Source organism: Podarcis gaigeae (assembly GCF_964106915.1).
Source record: "Podarcis gaigeae genome assembly, chromosome: 1".
Classification (NCBI taxonomy): Eukaryota; Metazoa; Chordata; class Lepidosauria; order Squamata; family Lacertidae; genus Podarcis; species Podarcis gaigeae.
In genome coordinates this window covers 116,249,465-116,270,321 of record NC_139678.1, presented here as the reverse complement: position 1 = coordinate 116,270,321, position 20,857 = coordinate 116,249,465, and the positions used below count along the sequence as shown (strand labels likewise).

Sequence of the window (20,857 nt, the reverse complement as noted above, 5' to 3'; positions counted from 1 at the left end):
CTATTGGAAATGAGTATTCCCCCCCCCCCCCTTTTAAGAATGGTACAGCAGCCAGGAACCCAGTGCAACTTGTCAGAGCACACTGACAGAGTGAGTACTTTCAACATAATTTTCTTCAAGTTCATAACAAGCAAAGGAACAAAGAGGGGCCCCTTCCCCCTTCCTGGCAAACTCTTTTTATCCCAATCTTCTTAGGTATGCTAACTGGGTTCAGTGAGATGTTGTCTCAGTTAAGTGAATGTAAGATCAGAGATGTGATGTCAGAGTCAATATTACCTGACCAAAATTAAATACAGCGCAAAAGAATTGTAGTTCCACATAGAGTCTTCCAGGTTCTTGGTTGAACAACCACCACAAACAGCTGGATAAATTCTGGGGGAAGACAAGAAGAACAAATATTTTTAAAGCTTCACATTTTTTGTGTGTGAATTTTGTTATTTTTACTGCAATCTACTTTAGGGCTTGCAACGAGGTGGAATGTACATCTGTTTAACAAAATGCTTTTCCAATGGAAAGCTACTAGTCATTTGTCTCTGTACTAATATATTAAAGCCATGGGTTGTATGCATTCAAAGTAGCACTAAGGGGGAACATTCCATCAGCACAATGTTCTTATATTAACACAACTAAGGAGGAGTACCGTATTTTTCGCTCCATAAGACGCACCTAGTTTTTGGAAAAGGAAAACAAGAAAAAAAAATAATCTGAATCCCAGAAGCCAGGACAGCCAGCGGGATCACTGCGCAGCAATCCCACTTGCTGTCCTGGCTTATGGGATAGCCGCGCGCAGCCTCTACCAGGCAGGGGATGAAGGCTACTACTGCCCAGGAGAGGCTGCGTGCGGCTAAGGCTCCCTCAAGAGCCGCATTCCCTTTAAAGAGCGCGCAGGGCTGCCCTTGTCCCTCTTCGGGGAAAAGCCCTCCACGCGGCTCTTTAAAGGGAGCACTGAGCAGAGCCTCCCGGCTGCATTTGCTCCATAAAACACACACACATTTCCCCTTACCTTTTAGGAGGGGAAAAGTGCGTCTTATAGAGAGAAAAATATGGTAGATAGGAAACTGACGATATCACATCAGACCACTGGTCCACCTACTGTGAACTCTAACGCTGTGCATTGCTGAGGACTTCTAGAATTTCGGTGCAAATGCAAGCAACCTACTTGACATGAATGTTGTGAGGATAAGATTGGGGGTGGCGGAGAATGATGCAGTGAGCTCTGCAGAGGAAAGATGGGATGTAAATGCAGCAAATAAAAAATGCTGCATAAATTATAATGGCATTGAAACTTTCCCCTCCCTGCACTGACTTCCCTAAACATTGGTGTGAATCAATGAACTAAAACAGTTATCAGAAGAGGCGAAAAAAATAATGCAATTTACAGCAAAGAGGCCCACAATGAGAAGCAAGCACAGCAGCACATGTCTAGCCAGCTGCTTGTCTCCAGTTTGCAGAAGCTGCTCTTCCTGGACCAAGACACAACTCTGAGAGCTGCATGGACTTAGGCACCGATTCGCTGAAAAACATTAAAGTGCGACATATGTTAAGTTTTTCATTTTGCCCAATTGATATGTAAATACCATTGATTACTATCATATTGATTACTATCATATTGTTAAAGCAAAAGCATTCCCCCCCCCCGAAAACACTAATCAGAAAAATAAACTGCATGTCCTTTCTTTTCCATTGCATTTAAACCCACCCCTCTACTTTGCTTGTGAAAGACTATATTGGCTGCTTGTGTCAAGGAGTGAAAGCCTTGAGTTTTGACCCAGGCCAACAGCTACCCTATTTCTGTGACCTTACAAAGCAACAGAGGCAGTTACCACTTGAATGGCTTAAAACAGCACTAAAGCAATTCTCTGGAACAGGCTTTTAATCCAACATTAAATTTCCTGGCCAGGTGTGGGGAGGAGAGAAACGAGAAAGGAAATATTGGCACGAACATACCAACCCACAATGCTTTCTACATGGTGTAGCCTTATTAAGCTGAATATCAGCATGCTGGCATTTTATTTCTTCGGCCCCAAGTCAAATTCCATAGGTGAAACAGAACGTAATAGAATTTAGGGCGGGATTCAATGAAGTGTGCAGTAGGGCTTCCCCACAATCTGCTCTGAAGGGTTGGGTGAAACCCCAGAAAAGATTTATGGGGTATGCGGGGATAGGAAGCAGGAAGGTTTCACTGCACAAGCGACAAGGCTTTTTTTCAGCAGGAACTTGGTTCCAGCACCATTGCTGTTATAAGAGAACAAGGAAGGCGTTCACAGCGAGTTCTGACACCTCTTTTTTAAAGAAAAATAGCACTGGCACTTGCGAGTGGACCTCGTTTCTCATATACATCAACAGCTAAGCACTACAATGAATTCCACTTCTAAAGTTGAATTCGGCGTATTTATAGAAAGCGTCAAAAGTTCTTGACCGCAAACATCGTTCCTGCCACCAGATGGCAGCAAGAGGTCAACAAATTCCCATACAGGGAGCTTGCTGCAGCTGAACACTGGATCCCTTTCTGCTGCCAATCTTAGCAGCGATAGTTCCTGCTAACTTAGATGAGTAGTTCAAGAGGCCTAGGCTCCTTTCCTCTTCCTTACTTGTTAACCAATGACACACTCTAGTCTCTCTAGTCAAGTTGTTCACTGTGCCAAAGAATATGCTGCCCTTCTTGACGAACAGGTGAAATTATTTTCTTCCTGCTACTGCTTCCTTTGTTGTGTGATCCTTTATAGACCCACAAAGAACGTAGGGAGTTGTTGTCCCCAAACATTATGGTTTTCTATCCATCCCATATAAAGCCTCTTAGAATATTCTCTGAAGATTGTGGGAGATGGTGCAGCGGTAAAAAAAAAAGGTAAAAAGGTAAAGGACCCCTGGACGGTTAAGTCCAGTCAAAGGCAACAATGGGGTTGCAGCGCTGATCACGCTTTCAGGCCGAGGGAGCTGGTGTTTGTCCAGAGACAGCTTTCCAGGTCATGTGGCCAGCATGACTAAACCGCTTCTGGTGCAACGGGACACCGTGATGGAAACCAGAGCGCACAGAAATGCCATTTACCTTCCCGCCACAGCAGTACCTATTTATCTACTTGCACTGGCATGCTTTCAAACTGCTAGGTTGGTAGGAGCTAGGACAGAGCAACAGGAGCTCACCCCATTGTGGGGATTCGAACCGCCGACCTTCTGATCGGCAAGCCCTAGACCTTCTGATCGGCAAGCGCCACCTGTGTCCCTACATGCAGAAAATGCAAAGGGGCTAGCGGGATGATGCCTTGCTTTTCCAGCTGTCTCAAAAGCAAGCTACGGTCGTCGTCGTTCCCCCCCCCCCCCGCCATTCTAACCCTCACCCAAATTATAACAGGAGGCAGTGAATGACTTCCTACACCCCTACTGTCAAAAGTTACTTTGGGGCTTATCCATTTTTTCACTCACTGGAAATTAAGCTTGCTATAAGTTTGGCCAGAGTTATCAAATAATTTTCCGAGACCCGTGTGGCAGTACATGAATACGAAGTACACACATGATGCTCTGAAGAAAAAACACACACACTGACCAAACTCAACCATAAGAGCTCCCTTTATGTATTAACTGTGCAGCTGGAAGTCCACACATAGAAAAGGGCAATGGCCACTGGCCCTCCCTGCCCTTCCTGCGCACAGACCCCCTTCACGGGACTGATATGTGAAAAGGTTCATAACTTGAAATGTGGGTGGTATACTCTCGGCCGTGCACATGCAGGCCTCTTAATGAACACATGTGCAATTTCACATGCTTCCGTTTTAAAACTTGTAAACAGGCTTGAACATCACAGGATACTACTGTTGTGCTTCACCTGTCTCAATCGATGTCGTGCAGTTATCGCGGGCGCTGCTACTACTGGATCCTGGCCCTCCTTCAGAACAGCATAACCTTCTATTTGGCTTTTGGCACTCACAGCACCCTAGAGGAAAAATGGCAGATTAGAAAGGTGTCTATTTTTCTAGAGGGCATTATGACACAGCAAGACAAAATTATGCTCTTTTAAATGGGCCTGCAATGGGTTTGCAATTCTACTGCAGTACATTATTTGAGACGGGCATTCAGACATCACTGCCAAGGTGAGCGGGGGATCGCAAGTGGCAATGTCTACAAGTTTAGGTGTGGAATATGTATGCCCGGGTTGAAACAAAATGGAAAACAATTGCCTGACAGAGGCCTTAGTATGCCCTATTGACATCAAAGGTAACCAGGCTTCTTCTATTAAGGATTTCTCATACCTCTTTCCATTGAAGGGTCCACCAATGAACGAGAAGAACTGTCTGGAGATCTACTGCGCTCGTTAAATTCCCTTTCTGTTTCCTCTGTTTGACTGTGTTGGGAATCTTGGGTCAACACCTCATAGCTGGCTTCCATTCCAGATCTGTTCATACACATGAGTGATACACCCGATATCAATATGCTGATGGATACGATTACTGCTGTGATAATCATCTGCAAAAATGGGGGAGAGGGAAAGAGAGGCAGGAGTTCAGTAGGTCCCTTGTCATTTGAAAGAACCTATGCAACCTATGCGAAATTCAGCATCACTGTGTCTCTAGAATACTGAATAAAACAAATGCTCTTTGCTTATTCGAGGCTTTTAAAGTCAAAGGCTGGGAACAGATGTTTGTATTACAGTACAAGTCGCTTTTTGAGGGGGAGAAAGGAACCAAAAATACAATAGTAATGTTCCATTTGCCACACACCTACCTCAGCTTTATTTAGAACTTCCTGCTGAAACCTGTGCCTCCTCTGGTTCATACTGTACACCAGATGTCAAGTTTAATGTCGGCTTTGCAACTTCTCAAGCAAAATAATCTAATCCTCAGTACTTTGCCAACATCCCTTTTCTCTACCCAGCACCACACATATAATTCTGTCAAGCATATAGAAATCTCGGCTGCTAAAGCACTCCTCAAGTATTGCTTTTAAGGGATGCGGTCAATTCTACACCTTGTTTCTTGGAAGTTGTGTTTCTTTCCCCCCCTGTAAAAGTGAATCCAAGATTACAGTGGTACCTCAGGTTAAGAACTTAATTCGTTCTGGAGGTCTGTTCTTAACCTGAAACTGTTCTTAACCTGAAGCACCACTTTAGCTAATGGGGCCTCCTGCTGTCGCTGCGCCACCACTGCACGATTTCTGTTCTTACCCTGAAGCAAAGTTCTTAACCCGAGGTAATATTTCTGGGTTAGCGGAGTCTGTAACCTGAAGTGTATGTAACCTGAAGCATCTGTAACCCGAGGTACCAGACAGAAAGTGCATAGTAGGGGTGGGAAAGCCTAAGGATGAGGGGGCTGAACAAGGCCCTCCAGGTCAGGCTTCCTCAACCTCGGCCCTCCAGATGTTTTGAGACTACAATTCCCATCAACCCTGACCACTGGTCCTGCTAGCTAGGGATCATGGGAGTTGTAGGCCAAAAAAACATGTGGAGGGCCGAGGTTGAGGAAGCCTGCTCCAGGTCTTCTAAGCAGTCCCTGTGATTCTCCTCAGGCCATACATCACTGCCCTCATTTCAATACTGCTTGAAACTCTATTTGTTTGCCTGGGTAGAGGTCTGTGCCGTCTGGCTGGAACATAGCTTACTGTACAAAAAGGTAAGAACTACATCAGTTACGGCAGCAACTTTTGCCTTATGGCCCTCTATAAGGTTGCCCACAAGTAAATAAGGCGCTTGGGCTGAAAGGACATCCCTCCCCAGGAAGGCAGAATTGACGAACACTGACTATGGAAGGTCAACTATTAAAAGACAGGAGCGGAAGAACCTCTATACCTGATCTTTTCCATAAAAGAACGCAGAATCAATGATGTTATCCGAGCGTTCACCAGCGATTAACAGGATTCCCACAAGAACAGCTGGGATGCTGCAGTAAACAAAAAAACCAAGATGAACCACACAGGTCTTTAGCTTCTGGCTTCCTACGTATTTTCTCAGTAAAGAGCCTCTGCCAACATACCCCCAGCCAGCTATAATGATAAATCCGACAGGGATCTTTATGGCTTCTCTTCTTTTCAAAAGCAGCAGAGAGAAAGATAAGAAACCTGATAACGAGAAAGTTTGAAACTTGGTTTATTTCTTTTTAAGGAAGCAGCGTTCCCCCCCCCCGACCCACTAAAGTGGGATGCCTCATCCCCTTATAACCACTGAAGGTATTAAGAAATAAGGATACACTGTAGGAAACAGGAACATAGGAAGATGCCGCACACAAAGTAGACCACCTCGACAGCTGTGTTGGTAGAGCATGAGACTCTTAACCTCAGGGCCAGGGGTTTGAGCCCCACAATGGGCAAAAAAAATCCCGCATTGCAGGGGGTTGGACTAGATGACCCTCGTGGTCCCTTCCAACTCTACAATTCTAAGATTCGATGAAAGGTAGACCAAACTAGCAGCAACTCTCTTCAGACAGGAGTCTTCTCATCTCTATCTAGAGATTCAGGAGACTAAGTCCCAGGATGCAAAGCATGTGCTCTTTTACTGATCTAGCACAGACTTCTAACATATGCAACAATTCCAGCTGGCAGGCATATGCAGGATAATCCAGACTAGGAAGGAAGCTGTTGTTAGCGTAGCGACTAACAGAAACGAGATGCAATCCAGATCAATTCCCAGCTCAGCCACAGACTCAACTAGGTGGTTTGAGGCAAGCCACTTTCCTACTCAACGTCCAAAATGCAACATAAAAGTTACTGTATTTTTTGCTCTATAGGACGCAATTTTTCCCCTCCAAAAATTAAGGGGAAATGTGTGTGCGTCCTATGGAGCGAATGCAGGCTCCTTGGCTTCAGCGATAGCAACGCGAAGCCTCCGAAGCGCAGAGGGAGTGCTCTCTCCGCGCTCTAGAGGCTTCGCGTTGCTTTCGCTGAAGCCTGGAGAGCGAGAGGAGTCGGTGTGCACTGAGCCCTCTCGCTCTCCAGGCTTCAGGGATAGCCGCCTGAAGCCTTTGGATCGCAGCGGGAACTTGCGCTGCGCTCCAAAGGCTTCAGGTTCCTTTTGCTGAAGCCGGGAGATCAAGACTCTCCTGGCTTCAGCAGAGAGGGAGAGCTGCACAGCACCCCTTCAGCCAAGCGGGAGAAGAAATGGAAGGGGCTCCATTTCTCCTGCCGCTTCGCTGAAGGGGTGCTGAGCAGAGAGGGGGAGAATTATTTCTATGGTCAGGTGTGTCCTATAGAGTGAAAAATATGGTAATACTGGCCCTTCCTTACAGGGATGTTGTGAATATTATGATGATTCTAATGTGTGCGATGTAATTTGCATGCAGAAAGCGCTATATGAATGCAAAGCATTCTGGGCACCCCGGTGACAGGGGTGAGGCTGGACACACCAGGAAAAACAGACTGACTTGGCTTGGAAGAAATAAAACGTACAGACCACTATCACAAAGGTGCCATTAATTAAGAGGGGAAATAACTTGCGAAATCACTGTAATGCACGTGGAGTTGCATTATGGATACCCCGTATTACTGCTTTTTAGCTTACCTGTCCACAAAAAAGCACTGTAAAGCGCACTGTACAGGAAGATGAACACAAGGATTTGCAGAGTGATGCTTCTCTCTTTAATAGTGAAATTCCACATTACCATTCCAACACAGGCTACAAACTGAAAGGTAAAAATCAGATTTATTTTTAATTCACTTTACGGCTTTGCCATGCAATGGAAGACATCTCAGAAATTAAAATTCACGTAATTAATGAACTGATTGATTAACAGGTTAATTGTAGCTTTCCCTTTGCCCTGTTACTTTGGGGTGGGAAGGGGAAGAGGTGGAGCGGTTTTTCTGTTTCCCTTCCATGGCCTATAATAGAGATAGTATCAGAAAAGAGCTTTATTTTATTTTAGATTACCGTATTTTTCGCCCTATAGGACGTACCTAGTTTTTTTTTGGGGGGGGGGGGAAATCAAGGAAAGAATTTTTATTTCCCCCCCAGGTTAGCGCAGCCATCCCCAAGCTAGAAGAGGGAGACAGAGCGCTCCGTCTCCCTCTTCTGCCTTCAGGGACAGCCTCTCTAGCCTCCGTGGGGCAGCGGCTTGCCCTGCTGTCCCCCGAGCTTGAGGGCTGGCGATGGGGAGAAGCAAGCTTGCTTCTCCCCCCCGCCAGCCTCCAGACCAGGTCCAGGAATAGCGGGGTGGTGGCGCTCCACCTCCCCGCTATCCCGCGAGCTTGTGGGGCTGGCGGGGGGGGGGGGAGAGAAGCATGCTTGCTTCTCCCCCCCGCCAGCCCCATCAGGTTGGGGAATAGCGGGGTGGCAGCGCTCCGCCTCCCCGCTATCCCGCGAGCTTGTGGGGCTGGCGGGGGGGGGAGAGAAGCAAGCTTGCTTCTCCCCCCTGCCAGCCCCCACATCAGGTCGGGGAATAGCGGGGTGGCAGCGCTCCGCCTCCCCGCTATCCCCCGAGCTTGTGGGGCTGGCGGAGGGGGGGAGAAGCAAGCTTGCTTCTCCCCCCCGCCAGCCTCCAGATCAGGTCAGGGAATAGCGGGGTGGCGGTGCTCCGCCTCCCCGCTGTCCCCTGAGCTTTTGGGCTGCAGGCTGCTGCCCGCAAGCCTTGCGAGCCCGTGGGACCTCCCGCCGGGCTTGCAGGGCTTGCAAGGCTTGCGGATAGCTTCCTGAAGCCTGGAGAGCGAGAGGGGTCGGTACTCACTGACCCCTCTCGCTCTCCAGGCTTCAGCGAAAGCCTGCATTCGCCCCATAGGACGCACACACATTTCCCCTTCATTTTTGGAGGGGAAAAAGTGCGTCCTATAGGGCGAAAAATATGGTATACAATGCTTGTGCCAGAGAAGACATAATCTCGGAAGAGGCATGCTTGCCCCCTGTTGTCAGAATGGGTAATGCCTCTAAGACAGGGTGGGGTATCCCACTGTTGAGTATCCCAGCAGGCCAATCTTGCCCTGCAAGGCCATTTCCCCCAAATGACATTCATTTGCCCATCAGCTGACACTACTTGCAATGGATGGCAGGACAGGGTTTCGCCCTGCATTGGCTACATGCACTGTTTCTAGCAGACAAGCACAGAAATTTGCACATTCAGCTTGCAATATTGTGAAAGAACCAAGTTTGCATATACAGTGGCACCTTGGTTTATGAACTTAATCCGTTCTGGAAGTCCGTTCTTAAACCAAAGCGTTCTTAAACCAAGGTGTGCTTTCCCATAGCTGCAGGGGACTCAATTTACAAATGGAACACACTCAACAGGAAGCGAAACATGTTCTGCTTCCAAAGCAAAATTCACAAACCAAAACAGCTACTTCTGGGTTTGCAGCGTTCTTAATCCAAGTTGTTCATAAACTAAGCTGTTCTCAAATCAAGGTAATGCAATGCTTGGGGGCAAGGGGAATTTCCCAACCCCGCCTTTTCATTGCAGGTGCGTCTGAAAGATTTCCCCAAGTTTCTCTCCCCAGAGTCTCATGTTCTACCCAACTCTCAGGGAAAACTTTTGTTGGGGTACGCAGAAAGCTGCAGTGGAGAATTCCCCTTGCAGAAGCAACTGAATGTATCGATTTATCTCTCATTGTTCATATTCTTCCATCATGAACACAAAGCAACATACATGGGATTTCCAGGTTATCTCCTGGTTACATTAGCCAGGCCTACTTGGTTTCACTAGGATGGCTGTCTGTGGCACACGCCTTCAGAACGTCATAAGAAAACAAAACACTTCCTACTTATTATTCCTTTCAAAACCATCCCTTTTACAAGAAATGTTCCATATGTTTATAGTCCACGTTATACTGACCTGAGCAATGAGTAAGTTAGTTGTAAGCATGTGAGGAAGCTGCTTGTATTTTTTACTTAGAAGAATAACACCAAGGGACCAGATCTGAAATACAGGTAAGAGAGTCAAATTCCAGTTTCTTTACAAAGAAGGGAGCACATCAAATGCATGCTTGTGTTTGGCCAAAACCTGTCCCTTGTGAGAGTCAGCATTCCGACTTTTACAAGCGAGTTAATTATCAAGCCCCTTAAAAATGTTCCGTTTGCTTAACAGGTAGAAATCACCACCGACTCCTACATGCTTAGCAACCCTGCCTTGTCCACTGCACAAAAAACTCTGAACGCAGCTACAGCTAGCCCGATCAAGAGATCCAAGTTTTTCATTTTGGTTTCAAGCACAGAAGACTTCAGTCTGAAACATCAAAGTACCCTGAAAACAAGGATTCTGTAGATACTGCTAGGTGTTATGCAGTTTCAATGCAGCTCCCTCTATTTTGCAGCCTTTACCAAAGGTGTCACGGGCTTTGAAGACACTCGAACTCAGGACGCAAGGAAGAAATGCGCTAAGAGGAAGGAACGCGTGGCAAATCCACACTGCACTGAAACCAATGTCCCCACTGTGGAAGGACGTGTGGATCCAGAATTGGCCTCCACAGTCGCTTACGGACTCATTGCTGAAACCGCGTTCATGGAAGACAATCTTACTCGGCTACGAGTGATTGCCAAAGAAGAAGACCCCCTTCCCCCACATGAAAATATTCATGTACAGTTTTCACCCACAGGGTATAAACACATAGGCTGTATTCAACATAGCACCAAGGAGATTCCTCTCCTGAGCAAGGAGAAATTCTTGCACTGGCAGAACTCTCTCTCCCCCCACTGCATGATGTTCTGTAGGGTTCTCCTGATCCTCCTGACCCAGACTTGGGGAGGGCACAGAAGGAAGTCTAGCAGGAATCCTTGGCACTGGCTTCTGTTGGCACAGGTTAGTTGGACAGAGGCCATTCCGCACCCCCCACCCCAAATACAGACATATATATGAAAATGTAATTTGTGAAACAGTCCTCAGTCTGGAACAGCACAGCACAAGAAGCGCTTGGTGTCTTATTCATAAAACTGAAACATCCATAGATATACACTGGTATCTCGGGTTACATACACTTCAGGTTACAGACTCCGCTAACCCAGAAATAGTGCTTCAGGTTAAGAACTTTGCTTCAGGATGAGAACAGAAATTGTGCTCCAGCGGCGCAGCAGCAGCAGGAGGCCCCATGAGCTAAAGTGGTGCTTCAAGTTAAGAACAGTTTCAGGTTAAGAACGAACCTCCGGAACGAATTAAGTACTTAACCCGAGGTACCACTGTACGTGTAAATAGGGCTACCTGTAAAAAAAAAACCATCTGACAGAGTAGGGGGGAGGGAAATCTATTAATATGTCTGGTACAGTGGTACCTCGGGTTAAGAACTTAATTCGTTCTGGAGGTCGGTTCTTAACCTGAAGCACCACTTTAGCTAATGGGGCCTCCCGCTGCTGCCGTGCCACTGCCGCGTGATTTCTGTTCTCATCCTGAAGCAAAGTTCTTAATCTGAGGTATTATTTCTGTATTAGCGGAGTCTGTAACCTGAAGTGTTTGTAACCTGAAGCATATGTAACCCGAGGTACCACTGTATTCTGAAGCTTTCAGGACAACCACTTTTGCCCTGTACTGTCTTACACAATTCCAAGACTGTTTGCCATTATCACATGCTTGTTAACGTTACAGGTAACCTTTTAACAAGGGTTAGAATTTCACATAGCCCAGATTGTCAGCTTCTATTAACCTGCAAGTCTTCCAGCAACTGGCTATGGTAGAAACTAAAAACCCAACACCATGCATGTTTACTTGGAATTAAGCATGTTGTGTTCAATGGCAATTACTTCCAAGTAAGCATGCTCAGGTTTACATGTTTGAACATGCTTCATTCCTCACCCCCCCAAATGCAGTTTTGAAAATGTAAAACTCACCAAAGAGACAAGGCTGACGATACTAATATCAAAGCTAACGTTTTGGATTGCAGATGCCAGTCTAGTGGGATCCATAGATGGAATAGTCAACAGCCAGGCAGAAACATACATGATGGGGGCAGAGACAAAAGTGCTAATCACCATACCAGAAGTTATCTGCAATCAGAAATTAAGGTGACAACAAGAACATATGACTTCAACTGCAGATCAGGAGAGGAATATAAATGGGTGAAAACACAGCTTTAATGATGTGTGAGCTTTGTGGATCAACACCATCTGATGCGATTTATAAATGGAAAGTATTCAGCAAGTAAAAGCCCGCAACACCATTTAATAATTAATAATCAAAATCTTAATAATATCAAATTTGTATTCCACCCTTCAACCTAAAGGTTTCCAAGGGAAATATGCAATATTAAAATACACAGCTTAGTACAAGAACCATAAAACAAACAATATACAGTGGAACCTCGGTTTTCCAGCGTCTCGGAAGCTGAACACCCAGAAGTAATTGCTTTCATTTTTGAACGTGCCTCGGAAGTCAAACGGCTTCTGAGGAGCATTTTTCATTTTTTCCCCATTGACTTTGCAGCCAGCCCACTGATCCTCGGTTTTCAAATGTTTCGGAAGTTGAACAGTCTTCCAGAACAGATTACGTTCAGAAACAGAGGTTCCACTGTACAAAACATCAAGAATGGAGAAATTTAGACAATCTATAGCATAACCCTCTTGCTTCAACCAAATCCAATGCAAAATCCACAAATGGGTTAAAGATGCATGTATGAAAAGGTTGAAGACCACTGGAGTAATATTTTATTATTTGTTTCATAAAATTTATACACTGATTACTCTTGATTCTAAAAACAACCACCAATACCCATTATCAAAAAAAAAAAAAAAAATCCCAACACCCTTTACCTTTGCAAAAAGGCAAAACAGTAGAATCGAGAAAAATTCACAACCATGCTTTAAAATGTACAAAAGTTAAAATACTAAAACAGACTAAAATTATCTCAACTTGTTAAGCATCTGTGCAAGATTTTCTTAACAAGGATGTTTTTTGCAGGTGCTCAAAATAGTCCAATGAAGGCGCCTGGTTTGCTATCAATGGGCAGGGAGTTCCAAAGGGCAGCTGCTGCCACAATGAACGGTGGAGTTCTTACAAATGTGGACTGGGTATTACAAGGCACCTGTATTAGTGCAAATTCCACTGATTGAAGCAGTCGAGTGGGCACATGTGGGGAAAGGAAATCTCACATATAAACTGGTCCATAGTTGCTAAGGGCTTTATATGCCAATAGTAATACCTTGAACTTATTTTTAACGCATTTCAAGCTGTTTATATTGATAATTTCAATATTTCATGTAGATGTTTTACTACAATCAAGTGGTATTTAAAGCTTGTTAAATAAATAATAATAAAACTTAACCAGTTAAGTGACCCTTGAACGTCTGCAAAAAGCCCGAAGAAGTAGAAATAACCAGTAATGTTTCATTAATATAAACAAAACAGATTGCTGTGCATGTGAGGCAAAATCTGACACATAACTAAATGTTCTTAGGCACACTGAAATCAATAGGCACAAGTGTATATTGCATTATTATTAATTGTGACCCTTAATCTCTGAGCAGGGTTAAGAAGCCAGGAATGCTTGCATAAGAAAAAACTGTTGGGAGTAACTGGACACGAGAAGGTGTTAATTTTCTTCATGGGTGTAAACCACCCCATGAATGAGCTAATTGCGGGTGCAGTGTCAGCTAAGCCAGTTGCCATGCTAACAGCCCATTGCCCTGACTCTATCTGTGATTAATGCATGTCTGCTCAGCGCTGTGTCTCTGTAAGTCAGTTAGCTGGTTGTCACTTGTCCAATGTTATGTCTTGAATTTCTGAACTTATATAGAGCAACTGAGATACTTTGTACTTGCGTGTATCTGTAAATATCTGTATCGGGAAAAACCTAGAGGCTGTATCTATATCTATATCCATATCTACATCCAGAACTGTTTTACTGAGCCTTATCTTCTGCAACAGTAACCTATCTAAACCTTTCTCAGTTTCTGTGTGATGACTGGTACTGGGAGCAACCACTACTGTGTGGATATCTCACCTGAGATTCCCAACAAAATCAATTTTTAGGTCTGCCCTAAGTTTACATTTGTTCACTAATTGTTCAGGAGACATACAATTTCAACCTCCATGTTGAACTGAGTTGCAAATATAGCTACACCAGGAGCTGATGGAAAGACACCATACAGAAATGCATAGTTTGATAAACTGGTATGGTTGACCATGCTGTCGCTCTTGTCGAACAGTTCCACCATTTCCCTGCATAGAAGCGGCATCAACAGCCTACAACGAAGAAGGGGAAAAGGAAACACAAATTACCCAGCGCCAATCTTAATATTTTCTAGCCTCAAAATGCAGTCGTAAGGAATACTGGAATGAAACAGCAGGAAAGGACAAAGACAATCTTTTGAACACACTACTTGCTACAATTCAATGCAAAGTTACACTCTTAACACCCATTGAGACTTAAGTGTCATGCTGGAAGACATATAGGAATTCTGCTTTAAATTTTGCCTGTGTGTTTTAAGTAGTCATGCTTGTGAAAATATTAATCAGATGATTCATCAGCTGCAGCTTTAGTTTAAGATGCAGATCTTGAGTCACCTACAGAGTGATCGCCTTAATTACAGTTTACAGATGCTTGATGAATTCAATCGTTTTGCCACTTCCTCCTTTTCTTTTACAACCTCCACTGCTCCAGAAGGTTGGGGGGCCTTACACAACCATGTTGGAGGAAGTGCTGGAAGAAGGTTGGCCAAGAAGTCCTTCTCCCCACCCTTCTCCCCACAGGATCCCTCTCTACTGGTTCAAAAGCTCTCTGTGGATGGAAGGAATCTTTTCATTAGCAGAAGGCAAAGTATAGATACAACCCAATGGGTATAAGAATTGTCCCCCCAAACAGCCTAATATGTAGTCCCAAAATGCTAACAGTTAACAGGAAAAATAAATGTTGGAGACCATTCCTGCACCAATTTCATACCGCTTCTATCCTATGAGAGTAGCTATGCACACAATACTGAAAGTAATAGAAACACAAATGATTGAGAGGGAATCAGACTTACAGTTTAGCTGTGATGAGAAGAATCAGTGCAACAAATGTACCCTTCGTCAGCTTCTTTATTTGGCCCACCATTGTGAGGCCCAGATAAAAGAGTGCCGAGCCAGAAAACGAGCTGCCAAGTCCATCAAAGAAGTTTTCCAAATATTCAGGAATTTTTTGCTTTAGAATGAAGTTGGAGCCAATTCCTATGAAGACCATGAACACAATTGGGTTCTGCAGCACTCGAAGAAGCCCAAGTCCCACAATCTTGATTTTGCTGTGAGAGAGATTATGATTGTCTCGCGATTTCTGGATTTCACAGAAGATAAATCCTAAGGGATTTAGCATCATAAGAGATATTGGTGCAACCAGGTAAATGTACTGGAGATATTCTGGATATGTTGTTTGATATAAAGCTTCAACTACAAGAGAGAGAGAGAGATGGAAAAAGAATTATTGACAAGGATTTTAATGGAAATGTTTACACCCACACACATCACTCTATTCTTAAATATATGCAGTTTTTGAAAGTCACATGGGCCCAGATCCAAAGATTTTCATCCACAATCTACTGTTCATGCAAGAGAGCTCTCTTAGGCAAGCAAGCAATCATTATATGTGTGTTATATGCATATGTGTGTGTGTGTGTGTGTGTGTGAGAGAGAGAGAGAGAGAGAGAGAGAGAGAGTGAGTATGAAGTTGGTGGTTTTATCTTGCACAGCAACTTCAAAAAGTTATTTTGACTGCGCGATTAAAGAAATCAGTTGATTTAACTGCTTGACTAAAATTGACACAATTAACCGATTCAAATGTGCATTAGTAAAAATAGTTCTGAAACAAACAAAAAACACAGTTTGTTTTTAGGTGCAGGGAAAAAAGTGTTGACAACATTGAATGGCTTAAAATCTTTCCATACTAGATTGCTCTTCCGGTAAACTGATGCACTACCTTTGCTCAGATCCTGAAGATTGTATGCAACTAAGTCTAGTGTTAGAAATCCCACAGGCACCAGGCGAGTTTTGCAACTGGCATGGGTCTAATTGTGACCACATGGAGCTCTCTAGATGCAGATGTCAGATTGGCAACTGCCATATCTATCTGGCTGGCCCCTCCAGCTTTCTGAAGCAGGCAAGCAGAAGAGATTATTGATTGCATTTCCATCTCTTCCTTTTCTCCAAGAAGTACATGGTTCACACCCACCCACCCCGGCTTGGTTAATCCTTACAATGACCCTGTGAGATAGGTTAAGAGGCTGTGCCTGGACCAAGGTCACCGAGTGAGCTTCATGGTTTAGAGGGGATTTGAACTCAGGTCCGAGTCCAGCAGTCTACACTACCCTGGCTTCCTAGAGCTTATGGGGCAGCTAATATGAATTAAGTAGGTGAATAAATATGGGGAAAGCAAAATGTCACTTAAGAGAAGGATCTGGAGTATTTGCCTTGAAGCTTGGATTTGTTTTATTCTAGATTGTTTTAATGTGTTGTAAACCACTTTGAGATTTTTTCCCCTTTAAAATAATAACAACCACTTTCACTGGGCAGTGGGGATGGCGCCTAGACATTCCTTTATGGCGAATGTAACCCTGGTTTAAGGGGGCCATTAGGCAATTAGCTTATATATCTGAGTTTCTAACAGTGACTAAGTCCTACTCAGAGCAGACCAACCAAAATGAATGAAGCTAGGTTGGCCATACACAATGAACTTCAACAAGTCTATTCTGACTAGGACTAGAATCAGAGTTGGAAGGGACTACGAAGGTCATCCAGTCCAACCTCCTGAAATGCAGGAATATTTTGCCCAACATGGGGCTTGAAACCATGACCTTAAGTTTAGAGAGCCTAATAGCTTTGGGTACCGCCCTCTGAACTTTGAAAAACAATCCAGCACTCCCATTAACTTGCTCCCATTAGGTCTGCCCTCATTCCATTGTTGAAACCACATTCACATTGTGCTACACTCAGGATGATGATGATGATGATGATGATAACAATAACAATTTATTATTTATTCCCCAGCCACTCTGGGCGGCTCCCAACAGAATATTAAAAACATTATAAAACATCAAACATTAAAAGCTTCCCTAAACAGGGCTGCCTTCAGATGTCTTCTAAAAGTCAAACAGTTGTTTATTTCCTTGACATCTGATGGAAAGGAGTTCCACAGGGTGGGCGTCACTACCAGGAAGGCCCTCTGCCTGTTTCCCTGCCACCTCACTTCTCGCAGTGAGGGAGCCGCCAGAAGGCCCTTGGAGCTGGACCTCAGTGTCCGGGCAAAACAATGGAGGTGGAGACGCTCCTTCAGGTATACTGGGCCGAGGCCATTTAGGCTTTAAAGGTCAGCACCAACACTTTGAATTGAGCTCGGAAAAGTACTGGGAGCCAATGTAGGTCTTTCAGGACCTGTGTTATATGGTCTTGGCAGCCACTACCAGTCACCAGTATACTACTACTAAGCTTTAAGGAAAGGGCCATTTGGCTTCTGTCAACCACATCATCTTTATGCACCCATCTGTACCTTCAAGAGTGCTACCGGACTGTAAAGAGATCGGCAACTGAAAGTCCTAGAAATTTTGCTGCCTAAGCTAACTATTCACAACCCTGTTTAATCTACGGGCAGAGTTCAAGCGCTTGCTGCTGGCATATTAACCTGTGACTCTGTTGCGGGTCCTTATCTGCAGGGATTATGTGGCGGCAATAAAAGATCCCAGGCAGTTATTCTGGTGACATTAAGCGCTTGCAGGGAAGAGCTTTGCAGGACGCCTGTTAAAACGCTACAGGTGCTATTCCAAAGCTGGTGCAAGGTTAACTGCAAAACAACAGCGGAAGAAGTAATATAAAAGACAGTATGAAGCACACTCCAAGTCTGAGATGAAATGTGCACTAGGGAGCCCAGTTACACAGCATAGAGAATGGTGATAGGCTGTGGTATCAGCTGCTATCCAAACACACAAAGAAGTGGTAAAGCTTCACCTTGAACCAGTTGAGAGTAAGGGAAGCCTTGGGCTAAATAAATATAGCACTGCATGCAGCCTGGCCCTTTTAAGTTGCCACCTTATAAGCACAAGAGATGAGGGGAAAAGGGCATCTATGGTAAAAGAACATGCTTTTGTTGTTGTTGTTTAGTCGTGTCCGACTCTTCATGACCCCATGGACCAGAGCACGCCAGGCACTCCTGTGTTCCACTGCCTCCCGCAGTTTGGTCAAACTCATGCTGGTAGCTTCGAGAACACTGTCCAACCATCTCGTCCTCTGTCGCCCCCTTCTCCTTGTGCCCTCCATCTTTCCCAACATCAGGGTCTTTTCCAGGGAGTCTTCTCTTCTCATGAGGTGGCCAAAGTATTGGAGCCTCAGCTTCAGGATCTGTCCTTCCAGTGAGCACTCAGGGCTGATTTCCTTCAGAATGGAGAGGTTTGATCTTCTTGCAGTCCATGGGACTCTCAAGAGTCTCCTCCAGCACCATAATTCAAAAGCATCAATTCTTCGGCAATCAGCCTTCTTTATGGTCCAGCTCTCACTTCCATACATCACTACTGGGAAAACCATAGCTTTAACTATACGGACCTTTGTTGGCAAGGTGATGTCTCTAGCAAGCCACATTATGGCATGAAGATGACAAGCGTCGGCCCAGAAACTCTCACTGCTTTCGCACTAAGGTCCTTCAGGAATACATGAGGCTGAAAGCATTGACAGAAAGCAAAATGCACCCCCATCTAGCTAAAACCTAAATAACATTTTTTACGGTGTCACTGAACTGCAACCGAACACTCAATGTAGCTCACAAAATATTTAAAGGAAACAATGCAAACATATTAAAATGGTACTTGTGGTGAGGGGGGTGTCAAAAATTCCTGGAAGCAACAACAGATCCGCAGCATGCCTCCCTAAGCAGAAAATAATTTACACAAATGTGACACTACCACAGAGAAGACTGTAACATTAACGCCAAGGCCACCCCCTCCAGCTGCCACTGTTTATATGAGAGAGGACATTTCTATAGGAGAGTCCTATAGAAAAATAAAGATTGTGCCTGAAAACTACCCAGCAGTCCATGAAGCTTTTCTAGCTATCACAACAGCTTGCCATCTACATTTTACACTCCCGTATAGAGAAAAGGCGGTGTATGCAACTTAAAATCATTTGCATGCATGCGCTTAATTAGTTGCAAGGTGGTATTTTAAGAGCAAAAGTCAAGTTGTCACCTAATTTAGATTTGGGGGGAATGCCCTGATAAAGTCAAATGCAAAGAGGAAGGAAGGAAAAGCAGCAATGGCAAAGCAGAGATTTGGTGTCTTTGCAAGAGCCAGTGTGACGTAGTGGTTAAGAGCGGTGGACTCGTAATCTGCTCCTCCACATGCAGCTGCTGGGTGACCTTGGGCTAGTCACACTTCTCTGAAGTCTCTCAGCCCCACTCACTTCACAGAGTGTTTGTTGTGGGGGAGGAAGGGAAAAGGAGATTGTTAGCCGCTTTGAGACTCCTTAGGGTAGTGCTAAAGCAGGATATCAAATCCAAACCCAAACTCTTATCCCTCTTTGCAAACACAGGGAGAAAATCCCAAGTGCTCCCCTATTTGGTAGAAGAAATCCAGAAAGGGATTCAAACTGCACTTATGTTTGTAGCAACAGGTTTCATATCTTACAAGTCGTCTGCATATTCTCAAACCTGACACAAACAACTTCACTGGGAATTTTTGGAGAAGAGGTCAGGCCCTATATGCAAAAAAACAAAAAACCTCACATGTCTTGGAAAAAACTCCTAGCTGTATTGGATTTCTAAAATACTCAAAAATCAATTTTCCTCCCTCAGAAAGTCCCATGTTCCATTTTGTTTACAATTTCTCCACTCAGCTTAATTAGAATTACTCATGGTATGTGGTGTTTAAAGGATACCTAACTAATGTTTAACTATGTCCTGTTAAGTCCCTTTTAATGATGGGAGTCAAAAACCACCGGGATTTGCAGAGCCAATGTTTTCTGCCGCATTGCGCCATTCAAGGACTCTCAGCTTACCTCTCCCAGCTGAGAAGCATGATCTCTTAAAACAGATTAGCTGTTACATGCTCTTAAATCAGGGTGGGGCAGAGAGAGAACATGAGAACCGGTCCTAAAACATCCCCCCCCCCCCTGCATGGACCACTTGAAAATTGCAGAGGGGTATTAGCAGAGCACAGAATGAGCTGCTTTTCTCCTTCAACACTGCCTTTGTCAAAACCCGCACCGTGTTATGAGAGTCACAGAGGGGGCACGTTCTCAGCTGCCAGGGAAAATAAGTACAGAGCCACACAGATTCTTGAGTGTTCCATCAGTGCTCCAGAGATCAGCCGAGTGGAGCATGTGGACCACTGCTTGATGGTCTCTGTCTCAGAATACAGAGGAACTGTGATGTTGGCATTTGTCAGTTTCGAGAAACAATGGATTGCATTTCCAGGAGTTAAGTCAAACTGCTGCGTCAGCAGCAACAAAGTGACCTCCCCAGGGTGCAAGCCTGGGCAGTGAGTAAGGCGGTCTTGGGCTGGCTAGATGACAAGGCCTTGCCAATGTGGTCCAAAGGAAAGCAGAGCAATGTGTTTGGCACCAGTGTGGCTTTAGGAGTTGCCGGGAGGAGCCATCCAACTGCCTTAGGAGTTCCATTTTGGATTTGTGTAGGGTTTCCTCCATAGTCTCAGCTTTTAAGTATCAAGCTTCAATCCCATGGGGAAAAAATCACTCTCTCCCCCCATCACTAGCAGGTGCAGGAACAAATTAGACATACAGACTTCATACTGATTTCTAAAATTCCCTATCATTCTGTCTCATTGATGACCACTTTGCTGAAGTGATTTAATCACATTCACTTAAACTTAAGCACTAATGGCAACTAATCCAACTAGCTGAAGGGGAAAACAAACAAACAAAATCCAAAAACAAAAGAATGAATTGGAATCAACTTCAAGCTTCTTTGATCAAAACAGTCAAGGCTCCACACATCCTGGGTCAATCCACTTTGCAAGCCTTGTTTTGGTTCTGCTTTCTTAAAGCAGAACACAGCTGGTAAG

At 44.6% G+C, this 20,857-nt stretch overlaps 1 protein-coding gene across 4 annotated transcripts in view; it reads right to left on the bottom strand.

Moving 5' to 3' along the window:
- The window catches only part of GPR155 (G protein-coupled receptor 155), a 36,420-nt gene that overhangs the window by 6,735 nt on the left and 8,828 nt on the right, over positions 1-20,857 (bottom strand). For all 4 annotated transcript variants that reach the window (XM_083707131.1, XM_083707129.1, XM_083707132.1 and 1 more), the window contains exons 3-13: positions 14,849-15,248; positions 13,904-14,069; positions 11,720-11,875; positions 9,738-9,821; positions 7,484-7,604; positions 5,964-6,048; positions 5,780-5,870; positions 4,248-4,461; positions 3,824-3,931; positions 1,380-1,513; positions 277-372 (exon numbers count right to left, since the gene is read on the bottom strand). In XM_083707131.1, coding sequence (XP_083563257.1) covers positions 277-372; positions 1,380-1,513; positions 3,824-3,931; positions 4,248-4,461; positions 5,780-5,870; positions 5,964-6,048; positions 7,484-7,604; positions 9,738-9,821; positions 11,720-11,875; positions 13,904-14,069; positions 14,849-15,248 — 1,655 coding nt within the window. The remainder of the gene's footprint in view (positions 1-276; positions 373-1,379; positions 1,514-3,823; positions 3,932-4,247; positions 4,462-5,779; positions 5,871-5,963; positions 6,049-7,483; positions 7,605-9,737; positions 9,822-11,719; positions 11,876-13,903; positions 14,070-14,848; positions 15,249-20,857) is intronic.